At 40.0% G+C, this 15313-nt stretch overlaps 1 protein-coding gene across 1 annotated transcript; it reads right to left on the bottom strand.

Annotated features, from left to right (window-relative positions):
* Window positions 1-2058: 2058 nt before the first annotated feature.
* On the bottom strand, window positions 2059-12969 carry Tlr4 (toll like receptor 4). Its single transcript, XM_070012541.1, has 3 exons — window positions 12686-12969; window positions 8503-8669; window positions 2059-4984 (listed from the first exon to the last, which is right to left on the bottom strand). The coding sequence occupies exons 1-3, from the start codon at window positions 12809-12811 to the stop codon at window positions 2722-2724; spliced, it is 2556 nt and encodes an 851-aa protein (XP_069868642.1). The 5' UTR covers window positions 12812-12969; the 3' UTR covers window positions 2059-2721.
* Between the last annotated feature and the right edge of the window lie 2344 nt (window positions 12970-15313).

Raw genomic sequence — 15313 nt, 5'->3', positions numbered from 1 at the left:
ATAAAATAATAAAATAAAATAAAATAATGAATGATGAGGAAAAAAAAGTTTAAACTCAGGGTTTTGTTCTTGCTGGGCAAGACTTGTTTCAGTTATTGTGCAGGTTGTCTCAGATGTTTTGCCTTGCCTAGCCGGGACTGTGATTTTCCTATTTAAACATTTTTACATAGACCGTGATGACAAAGTGAACCAGCGTGTCAAGCTGTGTTTACTGAGATGAGCTTTCACTACTGTTCTTTCCTGGGCTGCCTTCCAATCATGACCTTCCCTATCTCCACCTCCTGAGAAGCTAGAATTACAAGCTACAGGCATGAGCCACTGCATTTAGTTATATTTTCTCCACCTCCCCCCAGAGTTCTAACAAAGTACTAGCCCATCCTTCAATTTGTAAGAGTCCAGTAGCCCAAGTTTTTACTTCTAATTAATTAGTTAACATTACCACTTACATATGCTTTGTTCAAAGCTCCTTTGATTCTTTATGGAGAGAGTTGTGCTATAAATAAACCATTCATTGTATAATACATCCATGCATATGTACTTGCTTAATGATTCATGGTTTAGGTTGAAAAAACAAGCCCTGTTTAATGTGAACCACGTAGGGAGCTACAGGGGTTTCGCTTCTCATTTTGCCAACTTGAAGCTTGAAGCAATGGGGTAGAGTGGAAGAGAATTTCCCTGAGTGGGCGGGAGGCACCATTGAAGTTCTGTCTACTTGCTTAATCTGTGGCCAATGTAAAATAAATTTGCTTCATTGAATTTTCATCAGTAACATGGAGAAATTAAGACCTGATCTGCTACCGCACCTGATGTATAAGAGTCTACAGTAGTTTGAATATGTTCCAAGTTGTAGGGTATTGCACACAGTTAAGGTACCCAACATTAATTTTTCTACATTCCACTCTTTATTTCCCCTCCATCCAGAAGGTCTAAGAGCCCATCCTAAGTCTGGCTTTCCTTTTTCTTTCTCTTATATTTATGTGCATATAATTTATGTCCCTCCTTGTCACCCCATCTGAGTTTCCATAAATCCTCTTCTTTCTATAACTGTTTTATTTCAGTTAGCATAAGGATGTGTAGGTTTATCTATTGCCACAAATGGCAGGGTTCCTTTCTTTACAAAAAAGAAATCTCAATAATTTTCTACCCTAAGTGCTGAACACAATATTGCTGCAGTACACATAGGAATGTACATATCTTTGTGAGTATAAACTCAGAGTAGGATTGGTAGATCATGCAGTTGCTTTAATTTGGATATATTATTTTGTTTTGAGGCAGTGTCTCACTATGACACCTAGTCTGGTTTTTGGCTTATACTCTTCCTGCCTTCCATGCCCTGGGGGCAGGAATTATAGATGTTCACCAGCAACTGTGTAACAGCTCAATTTTCTCTTTATCATCATTAACACTCACACACACACACACACACACTCAGGCACGCACACATACACACACAATGGCTATATGTATGATTTGTGTAATGACTGTTCTAAATAGTATACTGTGATATATCAATGCCTTTCCATAATACATACAGCTTTTACTGTACCATTTCTAAGGAAGCAAGGGGAATGTGCTTTTCTAGGAAGTCAGCTTACCATGAACCCTATGACATCATTTTCTCAGTGATAACATAAATTTGGTCTGGAACTGACACCCAAGGGGAAGTAGCAATATGCCCCTCCCCACTGTATTTCACAAAGTAGTTTGGTGATGAGGGAAGGGTACAGCACAGTGCAAAAAAAGGATCCCAGGATGCCCTCCATGGAGTACTGAAGGCCTCCAGTACTCCATCCTGAGATGAAGCTTCATCTATATTTCTGGAATCATCAAAAAGACATGTCCTCCTCCTTGTGTCTAGTACAAATAGCTCTTTGTGAAACTAGGAAGCAGAACTTTTCTCCCTGGGCTTTAAAAGAAGTGTCCTTTTCAACCCAACTATTTCCATGCATGCCTCTGTGACAGTCATAACTCACAAGGTAATAACTTAAGAGTGGCATCAAGTGACAAGGTGATGCTATAATTTTCATATCTGTTTGAAAAATTGTGGTTCAATATGAATGCTTCCAGCATGTGTCAGCCTTTATTTATGATGTGAGTTTATGGGCAAGGGAGGAAAAATGAGAATTTGAGGTGTAAAAATAAAAATAAATTAGGAATTCTTCTTCAATAAATACAACATACTATGGAACGACACCAGGATGCTAGTCAGCATGCACTAAGCAGACATCTTTAGGGATTAGTTTGAAGATTAAGGAAACTGACTTGAAATGGAAGAGGAATCCTGAATGAGAAATCAATCTGAGTCATTGAATTGGATTCAAAGCAAGCAAACACCCAGTTCATTTGAAACTGCCAAAACTCTCTTAAAACAATTGAAGTGTAATCCAGTATACCGTTCCCATTCAAAAAGCTTAGGGGAAAAACAAGCTCTCACCGTCTTCCATCAGGCCCAAGTTTCTTAGTTCTGATTGGACTTGATAGGGTAGTTCAATGGACTTCTACCGTCAGGACTCTTTCATGGACTTGGTTGGAACTCACACCTAGCAAGTTCTGGGTTTTGCCTAGTATTTTTTCCATCTGCGCTGCAAGTACCACAAGACTCCCAGTCCTGTGTACCTTGAGCAACCCCAAGTTCTTAGAGTGATAACCTAGCAGTCTGTGAGGTTTGGTCCTTATCATCAAATCCATGTGGAGAAGTGGCTCAGGCGTTATTCTTCCAGTCTAGATAGCAGTCGTGGCTTCTTGGTGAACATTTTCCGCATCTGCTATCCCATCCGGTTGTGATGTTTTTCCATCCAGCAGAGCTTTCCTGAGTCGTCTCCAGAAGATGTGCCTCCCCAGCATACTGTCCTCCCACTCCAGGTAAGTATTTCTACTGAGAAGGCGATACAGTTCCACCTGCTGCCGGAGCAGAGACTTCTCCAACTTCTGCAGGACGATGAAGATGATGCCAGCGCGGCTGCTCAGAAACTGCCAGGTCTGAGCGATCTCATATTCAAAAATGCACCAGCGGCTCTGGATGAAGTGCCGAGACACTACAACAATCACCTTCCGGCTTTTGTGGAAGCCTTCCTGGATAATGTTGGCAGCAATGGCCACACCAGGGATAAAGTCCCGATAGTGAAGGCAGAGTTGAAAGGGGGGCACTCCTTCTTCTAAGTTCTTTACCAGCTCATTTCTCACCCAGTTCTCATCCTGACTCGAATAGATAACAAAGGCATCATAGGCCATTTCACCTCTACCATACTCTTTACAGCCAGCAAGAAGCATTAGGTGAAAATAGAACTTGTAGACTAAAAGTCCAATAATAGCTACCATGAGCATACTGAGCACTGACAGGCTAATAGTGGTCTTGTTTATTTGACAGGTGGTATTTCTGAAACTCAGCACTGGCATGCCCTGCATATCTGGAGGATTTGCACATGTCATTTGTTCAGCCTCCACCAAGAGTCCCCTCTGATCCTTGACCCACTGCAAGAAACTCTGATGTTCACAACTACAAGCAAAATTATTCTGAGTAAGATTTAAATGAGTTAGGTTACTAGGAAAATGTAGTGCCTGCCGTTTGGAAGCTACGATATAATTGAAGCTATAATCTAGGACCTGGAGAGAGAGGAGATGTTCATAAGGAAACAGATCCAAATACACGAGATGGTTGTGACTCAGATTTAGGATCCGAAGATTGGGAAGGGTGTCAAATGGTCCCTTGGATACCTGTGTCAGTTGACACTCAGAAATGTCCAGGATGGTTAAGTTAGTCATGTTTCTGAAGATATTTGGAAGGGTGCTGTCCTTGAAAGAATTACCAGCCATTTTTAAAACTTTCAGATTGGTCAAGCCATCAAAGATGCCATCGAAGGCAACTTGTATATGGGTATAAGAGATGTCAAGGTAGTGCAGTTGGTGGAGACATAAGAATACTGTAAACTGATTGGTATGTTTCAAAGCGGAATGCTGAAAATCTAGATACTCTAGCTGGCATAAGCCTATGAAATTTGAATTTATGAGAATAACCCCATTGAAGCTCAGATCTAAATGCCGGAGTCTGGTTGTCCCAAAATCCTCAGAAGAACAGCAATGCCGGAGACTCAAGCCATTTCTACTAAGATCTAGAATTTCCAGATTTGGTAGTTCAGTATCTACCATGTTAACTGCACCTTTGTTATCTGTAAAATTCAACTCTTTGAGAGAAGGGAGTGCCAAAGGGGGAAATTGTCTAAACTTACACCTTGCTACTTCTAAGGATTTCCACTTGAAATCTTCAGGAAGGTTTTCTAGGTTTTTAACATACAGATTCACTAGAGACATTGCAGAAACATTTGCCAAACAATTAAACAAGCCAGTAACATCACCAGAAAATTCATCTAAATATGCAAACCGGAATTCTTCAATGGTCAAACTACACAATCCATCCAAGGCAGATTTGTCAAAATTGTCCATGTTCCTTTCATTTTTAAATTCTCCCAAAACCAACCGGTAGACTTCTAAACCAGCCAGACCTTGAATACAAGTTCTCATTACATGTGTACTATTAAAATTACTTCTTAAAGTCAATTTATGGAGTTTTACTTCTTTAAAGGCACCAGGATGAATAATATCAATTGGGTTCAGGGAAAGATCTAAAGAGAGGTTGAGTAGTGGCTTTTTACGTAGAACCTGTAAGTCTTTGTAATGAATACTTTGAATCTTGTTATCAGAAAAGTCCAAGTGTTCCAGGTTGGTCAAGTTTAAGAAATATTCAGGCAACTTGAAGGAATGGATAAGATTGTGAGCCACATTGAGCTCCTTCAATGCTCTGAGATTTCCAATAGGGAAGGTCCTTAGAGAGAGTATGTTGGTCTCCACAGCCACCAGCTTCTGCAAATGTGAAAGTCCAGAAAAGGCTCCTGGGGCTAAACTCTCGATAGGGTTTCCTGTCAATATCAAGGTAGAAAGTTGGCCTAAACCTTGATAGGCACCATCTTCAATCACCCGAATATCACACCTACAAAATAAAAAGATACAGACTGTATAATATTTCTGCTGAATAAAGATTCACAACAGAATAATGACCTCAGCCCACCAGTTCTTTACATAGATGTTATGTGCCCTATGATTGTACATAGGCAAAGATATGTAATGGAGTAGATGTTGATGGGAGGAGCAAGTAAGAAGCCCCACAGACTGGAGTCATCACTCAAGTGGTAGATGGTCAACCATCAGTGACCATTGGCACACACTTACACCACACACAAATTTAAAATGCAGCTCCACAGATTCAATATCAGCATCCTAGCTACAATAGGAAACATTTTCAAATTAAGTATACATGCTAAGCAGAGGCAGCAGATCCATCAGAGTAAAATCAATGAGAGATCAATAATTGGGGCTCATATAGATTACATGGTTGATAGAGTATGTCATGGCCTTTGGTCAAGTTTAGCCATTTGGTGACACAGTTAATTGTGAGTCCATGATTGGTGTAGACCACATAGGTGGTTGTTACTTTAGTAGCCACCACAAGTGACAGATGTCTGTTTCAAGGATATAAATAATTTCACATAAGTGCCACTGATACCCTTAATACTTACGAAGAGCTCTGCCTATGTGACAGCTAGAATGTGAAAGCTGTCATTACCCCCAAGTAAACATTAATAACCGGTTAACAGGAGTATCATGTTAGAAAAAGAAAAGCTGGGTGTGAAGTCAATATCAAAATATCAGTCCAGATTAAAGAGATTAAAGAGATTAAAGAGAATATTGAAGTTGAAATTTAAGGGATGAGTAATAATTAATGGGAAATAAAGGTGAGCAAGAGACCCCCAAAACCCTCAAGTTAGAAAGCAGTCATGATACAGTGAGTAACTACAATAGTAGCTCTCAGAAGTGCACATTGAGAACGAAGGTTGTGTCGATAAATAGGGACATGGAGAAAGGAGGGTCCAGATGAAGTGAACAATGACAAGGTTTTAAATTTTTTACCCCAAGAGAATTAATTGGTAGCCATGTTACATAGAGACTTCCTATGTACACAGCACTAAGGCAGCTGGCTTACACAGCTCGTGAAAAATTCCTGCTAGTATTACAGGAGCCTGCCTGACAGAGTCTATAAAGGAATCCTTTCCCTGTCTAATCTGAGCTACCCTCCCGGAGGTTTACAATATTCCCTGCCTGTCCTAGGACTTTCAGAAGATCCATAAGTAATAAATAAAATAATTTTGGTAACCTTTTGTAATAAATAAAATAATCTTGGTAAGCTTTTGTAATTTACTTACAACTGATTAGAAGATGGTGGATGTGGCAGAAAATGTTCTGGGAGCCACAGATGGAGGCCATGCCTATAGTCACAGCATTTAAGAGACAGAGAAAAGGGGACCACAAATGTGAGGCCAGTCTAGATTATAGAGCAAGACCCTGCCTCAGGAAATATATATATGGCAGGACAACTAGGTTTTGGAGCCTCAGCTCCCTCTGCTTACTATGTAATTTTTAGAACTCCTTTTTCTCTTTGTGTTTCAGTTAACACATTTTTAAATGACACAGCTGAACTTGACTACGTCTCAGTTCCTTCTTTTGGTGATATGATTTCATAGCCCATGTTCATATATATACCAGGCCATACTAGATTTTGCAGGGTTTTGCAGTATCTCCATCTCATTATGTAAAGCATAAGAGAAGCACACATGAAGATGAAGAAAACATTTAACTTAGAAGAAAGGGATGCAAGCTTGAATGTCTGTTCTGTTGTAATAAACCAATGTGGCACTTAAATCATTTAAACTCTTCAAACCTCAGCTTCCTCATCTAAAAACAGATTATGTATTGATGTATGTATTTTATAGAGAAAGAAATGTCTCTGTTGTATCCCAGAGCACTTTCAGAAGACTCTTTCAGTTACTGTACTATTTGACTGGAAAATGGCTATGTAGTGTGTTACTCTCTCTGTCCTTGTCCTAATTTGAAATCTCCTATGAGCTAATCAGAAAGGGAGCTGGCCTCTTTATAAACATAGAGACAGTTCCTTGGGATTCTATAGATCAAAGATGAATTATATGGAACATTGTCTGATGAGAAAATATATCTTTTTATAAAAAGGAGAAAGTTGATTGGTCAACTTTAGAGCAGTACTAGGCAAAATTGCCAGTTGGGAAACTACAATTTAGAATCCAATATAATGAACATATCAATCATAATATTTTATCTTTATGAAATACACCTTATACTGTTTTGAATATTTACAGCCCATTAGTAGTCTTATCACATTTAACCCTGTATGATGAGTTTCCTTATTTCTACTTAACAGATATAAAATTGGAGGCCAAGAAATGCAATGATATACTTCAGGTCAAAAGGCCAGGCCCATCATTGGCCACTAGTAGCTCACACCTGTAATTCCAAGTACTCAGGAAGCTGAGCTGTGAGAGGATCAAGGTTCAAAGCCTGCCCTGGCAGGAAAGTCCATGAGACTCTTATCTCCAATTAACCACCAGAAAACCAAAAGTGGAGCTGTGACTCAAAGTGGAAGAGAGCTAGTCTGGAGCAAAAAAAGAAAAGAGAGAGAGAGAAAAAAAAGAGAAAAAGAAAAGGCTAGAGTCAGATAACATTCATTGAGTTTGTACTATGTGCCCACCAATACAGCTAGGACTTTCGCTCACTAACACCTTTAAAAAAGACATGGTCTCCCTAATTGTTATATATGTGTGTGTGTCTGTGTCTGTGTGTGTGTGTGTTTCTGTGTATCCATGTGTCTGTGTGTTTCCTAACAGTGCACATCATATTGCCAATGGTCAATAAGTATCTACCGACATAATTTTCTCTCCTGAATTAAAAATTACACCAAAGGTAAAGTTTTCTTAGAACTCTCTCTTGCAGCTGCTCATTTCATAGTTGGAAACTGGCCTGGAAAATAGAGATGGCTTATCTAAGGTTATACCACAAGGAAGACATCTGTGGAAGAAATATATGAATACATGTGGGGGCCATAAAGCCCCATAGGAGCTGAGTGAATACAGAAATTGATTGGATAAGTAAGTGCAGAGAAAGCCTGATGCAGCCATTGGAAGACTGCTGGTTTGTGTGTTTGCTTTTGTGTTTGAGTAAAGACATAGGCTTCCAAGTGCTTCACATTCTACTCTGATCCTGTCTTGGACAGATAGGTGCCTATTCTTTAGTGTCCCTAATCTTTACTGCATTCTGATAGCCTGTTTTCTACCTCTTGATAATGTGCCCTTTGATTTGCAAGCTAACATGAACTCTCCGACACATTAAAAGCAGAAAGACATTTGGAAGGCTGGTGTCTATCCCAGACTCCCATGGCTTCTCTTGGTTATACTTAATGTATGTCTTGAGTAATTCTTTTTTTTTTCTACCATCATGGTGTCCACTGCATGGAACTGACAAATGAAGATGAGACTCTATCAACCTGGCATTCTGGCCCTCAGAATGAAATGCTATGCATGAAGATGAATTGAGAAAACAACAAACGTCTCACCTTGTGGAGTATGGAAAAGCTCATTCATTTACCTGGATAAATCCAGCACCTGAAGTTCTGAAAATTTGGAGAAGCTCTGACTTTCTAGGGTATTGAGGGGGTTAAAGCTCAGGTCCAGGTTTCTGGTTGAGGAGGGTATGTTGTCAGGGATTCTGGAGAGGTTCTGCTCCATGCATTGGTATGTCACATTGGGGATCACCTGCAATAATCACATATTAAATATAGTTTTGCCAGCTGTAATGTCCCAAATTTTCTTTCTTAAATCAGATTGGGATGGGGGACAGGCTCTGGAACAGGAGTCAGTCAACCTCTTCTATCTATCTATCCATCTGCCTATCCATTCATCCATCTCTACATACATCTATCCATCCATCCATCCATCCATCCGTGTACCCACACATTTCATATTTACTAAATGTCTCCTTTGAACTCACTGATCTAACCTCCACAATATTAATGGTAACACGAAATGAGAAGAAAGGAAATCCAGTCATGAGGACATCTGAAATTTGGAATTCCTAGATTTCTTATTACTTCTTTTGAATTCTTCCTTTCTTTTTAATTTCAATGAACTTCACCTATCACACATAAACAGAGGTAGTAAAATGCTTTGTACCGTTGTGATTGCCTACCCTCAACATATCTAGTAGGAGAAGACAATTAAGATGTCTATACTTCCCTTTCTGTTCCTTAGCTAATGGACTTGTAGCAAAGTCACACAGAAATAAGGGATCATGGTAAAATGTAGAGATTCCAATAGTGAAAGAGTAAAATAAGGTTGAATGTCTTTACTGTTTTGCTTTCTATGCCATCTTATGTTCTGAGCTTTTATTTGTTGAGCTTTACTTTCCCATATTCCTTGTAAGCCTTCTTCTTGAACCTTCCATCTAACTTCAGAAATTAGGTGATCACCTACAAAATGCCTTGCTGTTATCCACTTGGTTTGAGTCTTTTCTTGGTTAAAGCCATTAGAATCTGTTTAAATGATTCAATGAGATAAGGTATTTAAAGAACTCATCTCAAAGCCTATTACACTGAAAATCATCAATAAATATAAATATTAGAATTATCATTGTCTACTATTAAACCCTTACCACATATCTGCAAACTTCATACATGTTATGTAATTTCACTTAACCATCAATGAAATCTTTAAAAGCCGAAGAAACTAGAAACTGAGAGTGAGAGGTAGGATGGGTAAAGTCACAGAGTTCACATTTGCCAGTCCTCACTTTCTTCTCATGCCTGGTTGAACATTCATTACCCATCATGGGAATGAAGACAATATACCTAATATAGCATAGTTCAAGAAATCTTCCTTCACCCTCTTTTATCTACCTCCATAGTTTTATATAACCAGACAAAATTAATATTGCCTGCATGATTATATCCTAAATGTCTTCATGTTTTGCACTTGACTGCAAACAATAGCTTGGCATTTGGATTCCAAGGCACAGAATGGTGCTTGGTGAATGGTGGGTGCTGCATAAATGTTTGTTGACTAGATCAATGAAAAAATACTACAAAACTAGGCCAAAGAAAGTTTGGTTAAGCCCAAATGATAGGTATTTTCTGATAAGTGCTGTGTGCAATACAAAGACAAACGGAGTAATGAAGGAAATGCACTCATTATCTGACTTATGTAACTGTAACTCCTTTGTACATCACCTTTACAATAAAAATTTAAAAATCTAAAAAAAAAATACAAATGGGTCTAGGCTTCACTCAATTCACCATCTAGTATGACAGCTGAAATAAGAACAAAACAAACACCGTCTCCAAGATCCATTAAATAGCCTTGACAATTTGTCCTCTGTTACAGAGAAAGCAGAGAGCAGTTCTGGATTCAGAGGTGGTTTTTCAGTGCCAGTCTTGAAAGCTGAGTAAGATTCGGGTGCATAAAAAGAAGAAGGATATTTTGTAAGGATAGGATGGCATGAGACAGGAAGGGTGGAAAACGAACTAGATTAGCTGACAGTGGCAGGAAAAGTGAAATGTAACCCACAGGGTAGCCACAGCCAGCTCTGAGGGCCTCAGAGTCTATCCTGCAGCAATTCTGACATCATTTAACACCTATAAATACAAGACCTACTATGTACCAGACACTGGAAATACAATGATGAATAAAGCCAGCCATAGTTCTACCTTCTAGCCAATTATACTGTAAAGGGTAACTCTGACAATGAACAAATAAAAATATGTTATGAATAGACTCTTGGAAAAGATAAAGCAGTATAAAGGAGATTTCAGGCAAAAGAGGGACTGCAGAGGAGATGTAAAAGAAGAGATATTTAAACAAAGATCCCAGTGAAGTGAATAAAATTGAAGTTATAAAAATAATAGACCAAAAGTTTCCAATATGATAGCCACAATCCATAGGCAACCTTTGTTGTTGTTGTTGCTGTTCAGGTTCCTTTCTTTTTTTTCTCCTGGATTTTTTTTTTTTTGAGACAGTGTCTCACTAGGTATCTGAGTCTGGCCTTAAATTTGTAATCTTTTTGCCTTAGCTTCCCCAAAACTGGGAAAATAGGCCTGTGCTTCTACATAACTATTGAGGATGAATGTGGGCTATTTAAATGGATACATGTGATACATGTGAAATAGACAGTGATTTTCAAGTACTTAGCCTCCAAGGGGCAATGTAAATCATCTTTTCAGTAGTTTAATATATAATACATTCTGAAATATTTTGAACGCCCTTACTAAAATTTCAAGTAGTTACTGGAATATGTAAACCTACACTTCTGTGGCTCATATATAGCCATCAGACAACACTGACTTAGGGGAAAAAGAAAAAGGTCCAATTGTTTTTGTTTTGCCAGTACTAAGATTGGAACTCAGGGCCTTGTTCTTTCTAGGCAAGCATTCTACCACTTTAGCCTCTAGCCCTGAAAATTTTAAAGGAGAGTAACTTGCTAGAGCTAAGCTTCTGGAATAATAATAATAATAATAATAATAATAATAATAATAATCCAATGAGTGTGCAAAATGACTTAAGAAAGGTCTGTGTAAATTAAAGAGATTAGTCATGACCCAGAAGTGAAGGCTAAAGGAACAGAGGCATGTCCTTAGGGAAGGGACAAACTTTAGAAGCTTTTAGAAGATAGTACTGTATCAGGGGAAAGGGGAAGAGTAGAGAATATATGGAATTTTATCTAAGGGAAGGGAAGGGAAGAGGAAGGAGAGAGGAAAGAGGAAGGGGAGCGGGGAAGAGAGAAGGAAGAGGAGGAGAAAGAGAAGGAAAGGGAGGAGAGGGAGGAGGAGGAGAAGAAAGGGGAAGAAGAGAGGGCTTAGAATTTGGAGCAGGGAGGACACTTGACATAGCTAGTATTGTTTACACATTAAAGTACATTATTTTCTCCCATGTCTTCGATTCCAGGACTCCAGCTGACAATGTTATACTTGAGTGTGTCTGTCCGAGTCTAACTTTGAATCATCTTCTTGGCTGTTCAGTTCTACTATGTGTTTCTAAGCAATGGTGTAGTCCAAGCAGGGAAAAAACCCAGAGATGAACTGTGAGTGAGATGACTCATCAGCTAGTTGGTATTTCATGCTGAAAGAAACCACGGCCTTAACTGGCAATGGGTGTCATTCTCTCCCTCCTTTCTTCCTCTCTGTCTCTCTTTAATTACTTGTATTTCAGCCTCCAGACTGAACTATGGGACTGAAGTCCCCTTAGAAGTCTGAAATCTACTTAGAAAATACTTTCTTCAGAGAAAAGAAAGAAAAGCCATTTTTCTCCTGAAATTGAAAGGGGACAGGATGACTCCTCAATGCTGAGCGTACACATCACCAGAAGAAAGGTCTAACACTAAGGCATCCTTCTTAAAACTCTCCATTGAAGTATTATAATTCTTTTACAGACAAAAATAATTTTAAAAATAAATAAAAGACAATAAAAAAACTAGTCTCATAGAGGTTCCATAACTTCTTCAAGGTCACATAGACAGGAGATCCTAAATCAGTCAGTTCAAGCAAGTCTAACTAACCTAAAGCCCATAATAGCTCTCAGATGTTCTAAATGGAACAAGACACCAGGTGCTCCCTGTTGTCCTTATGCTGCTAACAATGAGAGTTATTGGACCTCTCAAAGCTTTAGTTCACTTAACTCCTTTTTGTCAAATAAGCAGAACACACAGCAGAAAGTTCTAAGCAGGGAGCAGTTTTGAGAAGCAAGGAAAAGCTCACAAGAGATAGGCAGATCCATCCACATACCTCAATGCAGGGCTCCCAGCTTTCAGGTCTGAGACAGGAGAGGAAAGCCATAGTGGGCATTAGAGTCCCAGCTAGGCGCCAGGAAGGCATCATCCTGGCATTTTCTGTGACCAGCAGCAGCCCCATGAAAACATATCTAGCTGTAAAATCAGCAGACAGGGCCGAGTCTGTGAAACACAGGTATCTTTTCTCCTCAGCACTGGTGCTCCCAGCAATTACTGTATTCAAAGCAGTTAAGTGGTGAGAGGAAGTGAGAGTGGCAGCCTTAGCATTCTCCTCTTTCTTGTTTTTCTAGTATGTATTTTTTTTTCCCTGTAAAGGGAGGAGGAAGTTAGAAAGAGAAGACATCTGCATACCAATGGTGGGAGGGTCAGCAAGAGGAAGTTGGCTTTCATCCCAGGGAGTCATCTGACTTCTTGGCTTGGGTGAACTTGGGAAAATAAACACACATGGTTCAACTAGCCAGTGGAAGGAATATTGTGGTCTTCCAATTTTGTGTTAATAGTGGAAAATTATGGCTCATACTCACTTGCTAAGATTGCCACAGTGAAGTATTTCAAACCGGGTGGTTTATTGTAATAGATATTTATTGTCCTACTGAAGTGGACCCTGAGATGGGGCCCAAGCTGGTATGAGTCCATTTTGAGGTTTGCCTTTGTTTTAGGGATTTTAGACTTCTGGCTCAAACTGGTAACACCACTTGCTTACAGTAAACCCTGCCTTTTGCACATGCTTATAGTAAACTCCACCTTTAGGCCACCAAAATGTAGACCTCTTTTTACCCACTAAAATTGGATGCCATTTTAAACCAAGGTGATAGGTTGGTATAAACAGCCATTACAGACAAACTGTGACCACCTGTGTGTGGTCTGGTATGACTGTACAGTCCTTTGTGTGTGTGATCAGGCTCGACCTCATGGATTTTGCCTTTAAAAACCAAAGAATGGGGGCCGCTCGGGGCCCAGTATCAGCTCCCAAGCCTGTGCTGCAGCCCTGACCCGTCAGTGTAGGAACTGAATACCACGTGCGTGGTGCAGTTCTTACTTGGCTACCTCTTTTTAAAAACCTAACATAAATGGTGCCATGACTCGGATAAAGGGCTTAAAGTCAGGATAGCTGGGATTCCTCTCTGTTTTTTCCTCTTTTTTCTTTTTCTGTTTGTTTTTCCCTTTTTGCTCTGAGGAATACCCACAGTTCTGATGGCCTTTTGCGCACCCGTCTGTCTGTGGCGGAAACAGTGCATCGATACCATTGCTGCCTTCACATCCACGTCTTTTCCACTTCTCTACTCTGGTGAGTGAATCTACTCTCTACGGCTCTCTGTCACTCAGTCTCTGTCCAGACGTGGCACCATGCCAGAAAGCTCCTACGGCCTTTAGCTGAAAGGCCAGTCACCTCTGAAGCCGAGGACGCTTGGCTTTGGGGGCTTGGCCATTTCTCTCTAGAGGGCTCTGGGAGAAGTCGGGACGCTGCTTCTGCCTGGTCAGCTCTCCTTCACTCACCAGACTGACTCTCCTACTCATTTAATGGGGTGCTACGAATCATGCCTGAGCCGTGAAACCCCTTTGAAATGTCTCCTGCGCTCCCTGGAAAGCCAGAGAGCCTCATTTTTATGCCATTCTCAGATGTACACAGTTTTTGTCACTGCAATGGTAAATGGTCGGAAGTCTGTTTACTTTTAGGCTCTCTTTGCTCTCTCTCTGCCATTCATGTCCAATTTTACCTATCTCTCCCTTTCTCTTTTCTACATTTTGGCTTGTGCCCTGAAGAGTGCGACGCAGGCTGGGTCTCAGGGACCCCCCTCTAGGTTCCCTCTCAAAGGATAGCCAATGTAGGCTTGATCTGTTTGTTCAGGGTTTCTTTGCATTCTTTCAGAAATTCGCCATCTTGGCCATGTGGTAGGTTAAGGGTTTGGCCTCAGCTGATCCTTAACCTTCCACTAAGTTTACTACTTCATCCATCTATTCTAAGGTGCCTTGCTAACAAGTTGCTCTTTTCACAGGCCTTGGTAACTGAGGCCCAACCATCTGATGTGCTTTGTTAGCAAAGATGTCTAAACATTGTCAAAATTTTAGGTTTTGAGTTTTGCCTTTTTTATTTTGTGTTGTGTATTCTACTATTGACTACATGGTTCTAAAATACTGGGCATATCTGTGCTAAAATTCTCATCACATCTAATGAGTTTTGTCATTTCAGAATATTTGTCAGTCAATTCTTGATAAGAACCAGGTAAGCTCTACTTATTCTACTTGATCTCCTTGTTGCTTTAATTGGAAATAATAAAGGGCTTTTGTGGCAAAGATTGCAGTTCAATGCCAGCCCGGGCTGAAAAATCCCTAAGACTCCATCTCCCAACTAACCTGCAAAGAGCCAGGTTGGAATCATGGCTCAAGACTCTCATCTCTAACCAGCCAAACTCTACAAATGCTACTATAACTCAAAGTGGTTCAGTGCTGGCCTTAAGCAGAAGTGCTCAGGGACAGTACCCAGGCCTTGAGTTCAAACCTCATTGAATACCAACTGGGACAAGCCATCCCAGCAATGAGCACCTAGACTCAGACAGTCTGGGGAACAAGGGACCATGGAGAGGAGTAAGATTTTCACATCAGCTACTTTGTGCCTGCCCTT

This window comes from Dipodomys merriami, unplaced genomic scaffold (genome assembly GCF_024711535.1).
Source record: "Dipodomys merriami isolate MVZ:Mamm:240054 unplaced genomic scaffold, mDipMer1.0.p SCAF_11, whole genome shotgun sequence".
Classification (NCBI taxonomy): Eukaryota; Metazoa; Chordata; class Mammalia; order Rodentia; family Heteromyidae; genus Dipodomys; species Dipodomys merriami.
Note: the sequence above shows the minus strand (reverse complement) of the source record. Positions and strands in the feature narration are given on the sequence as shown.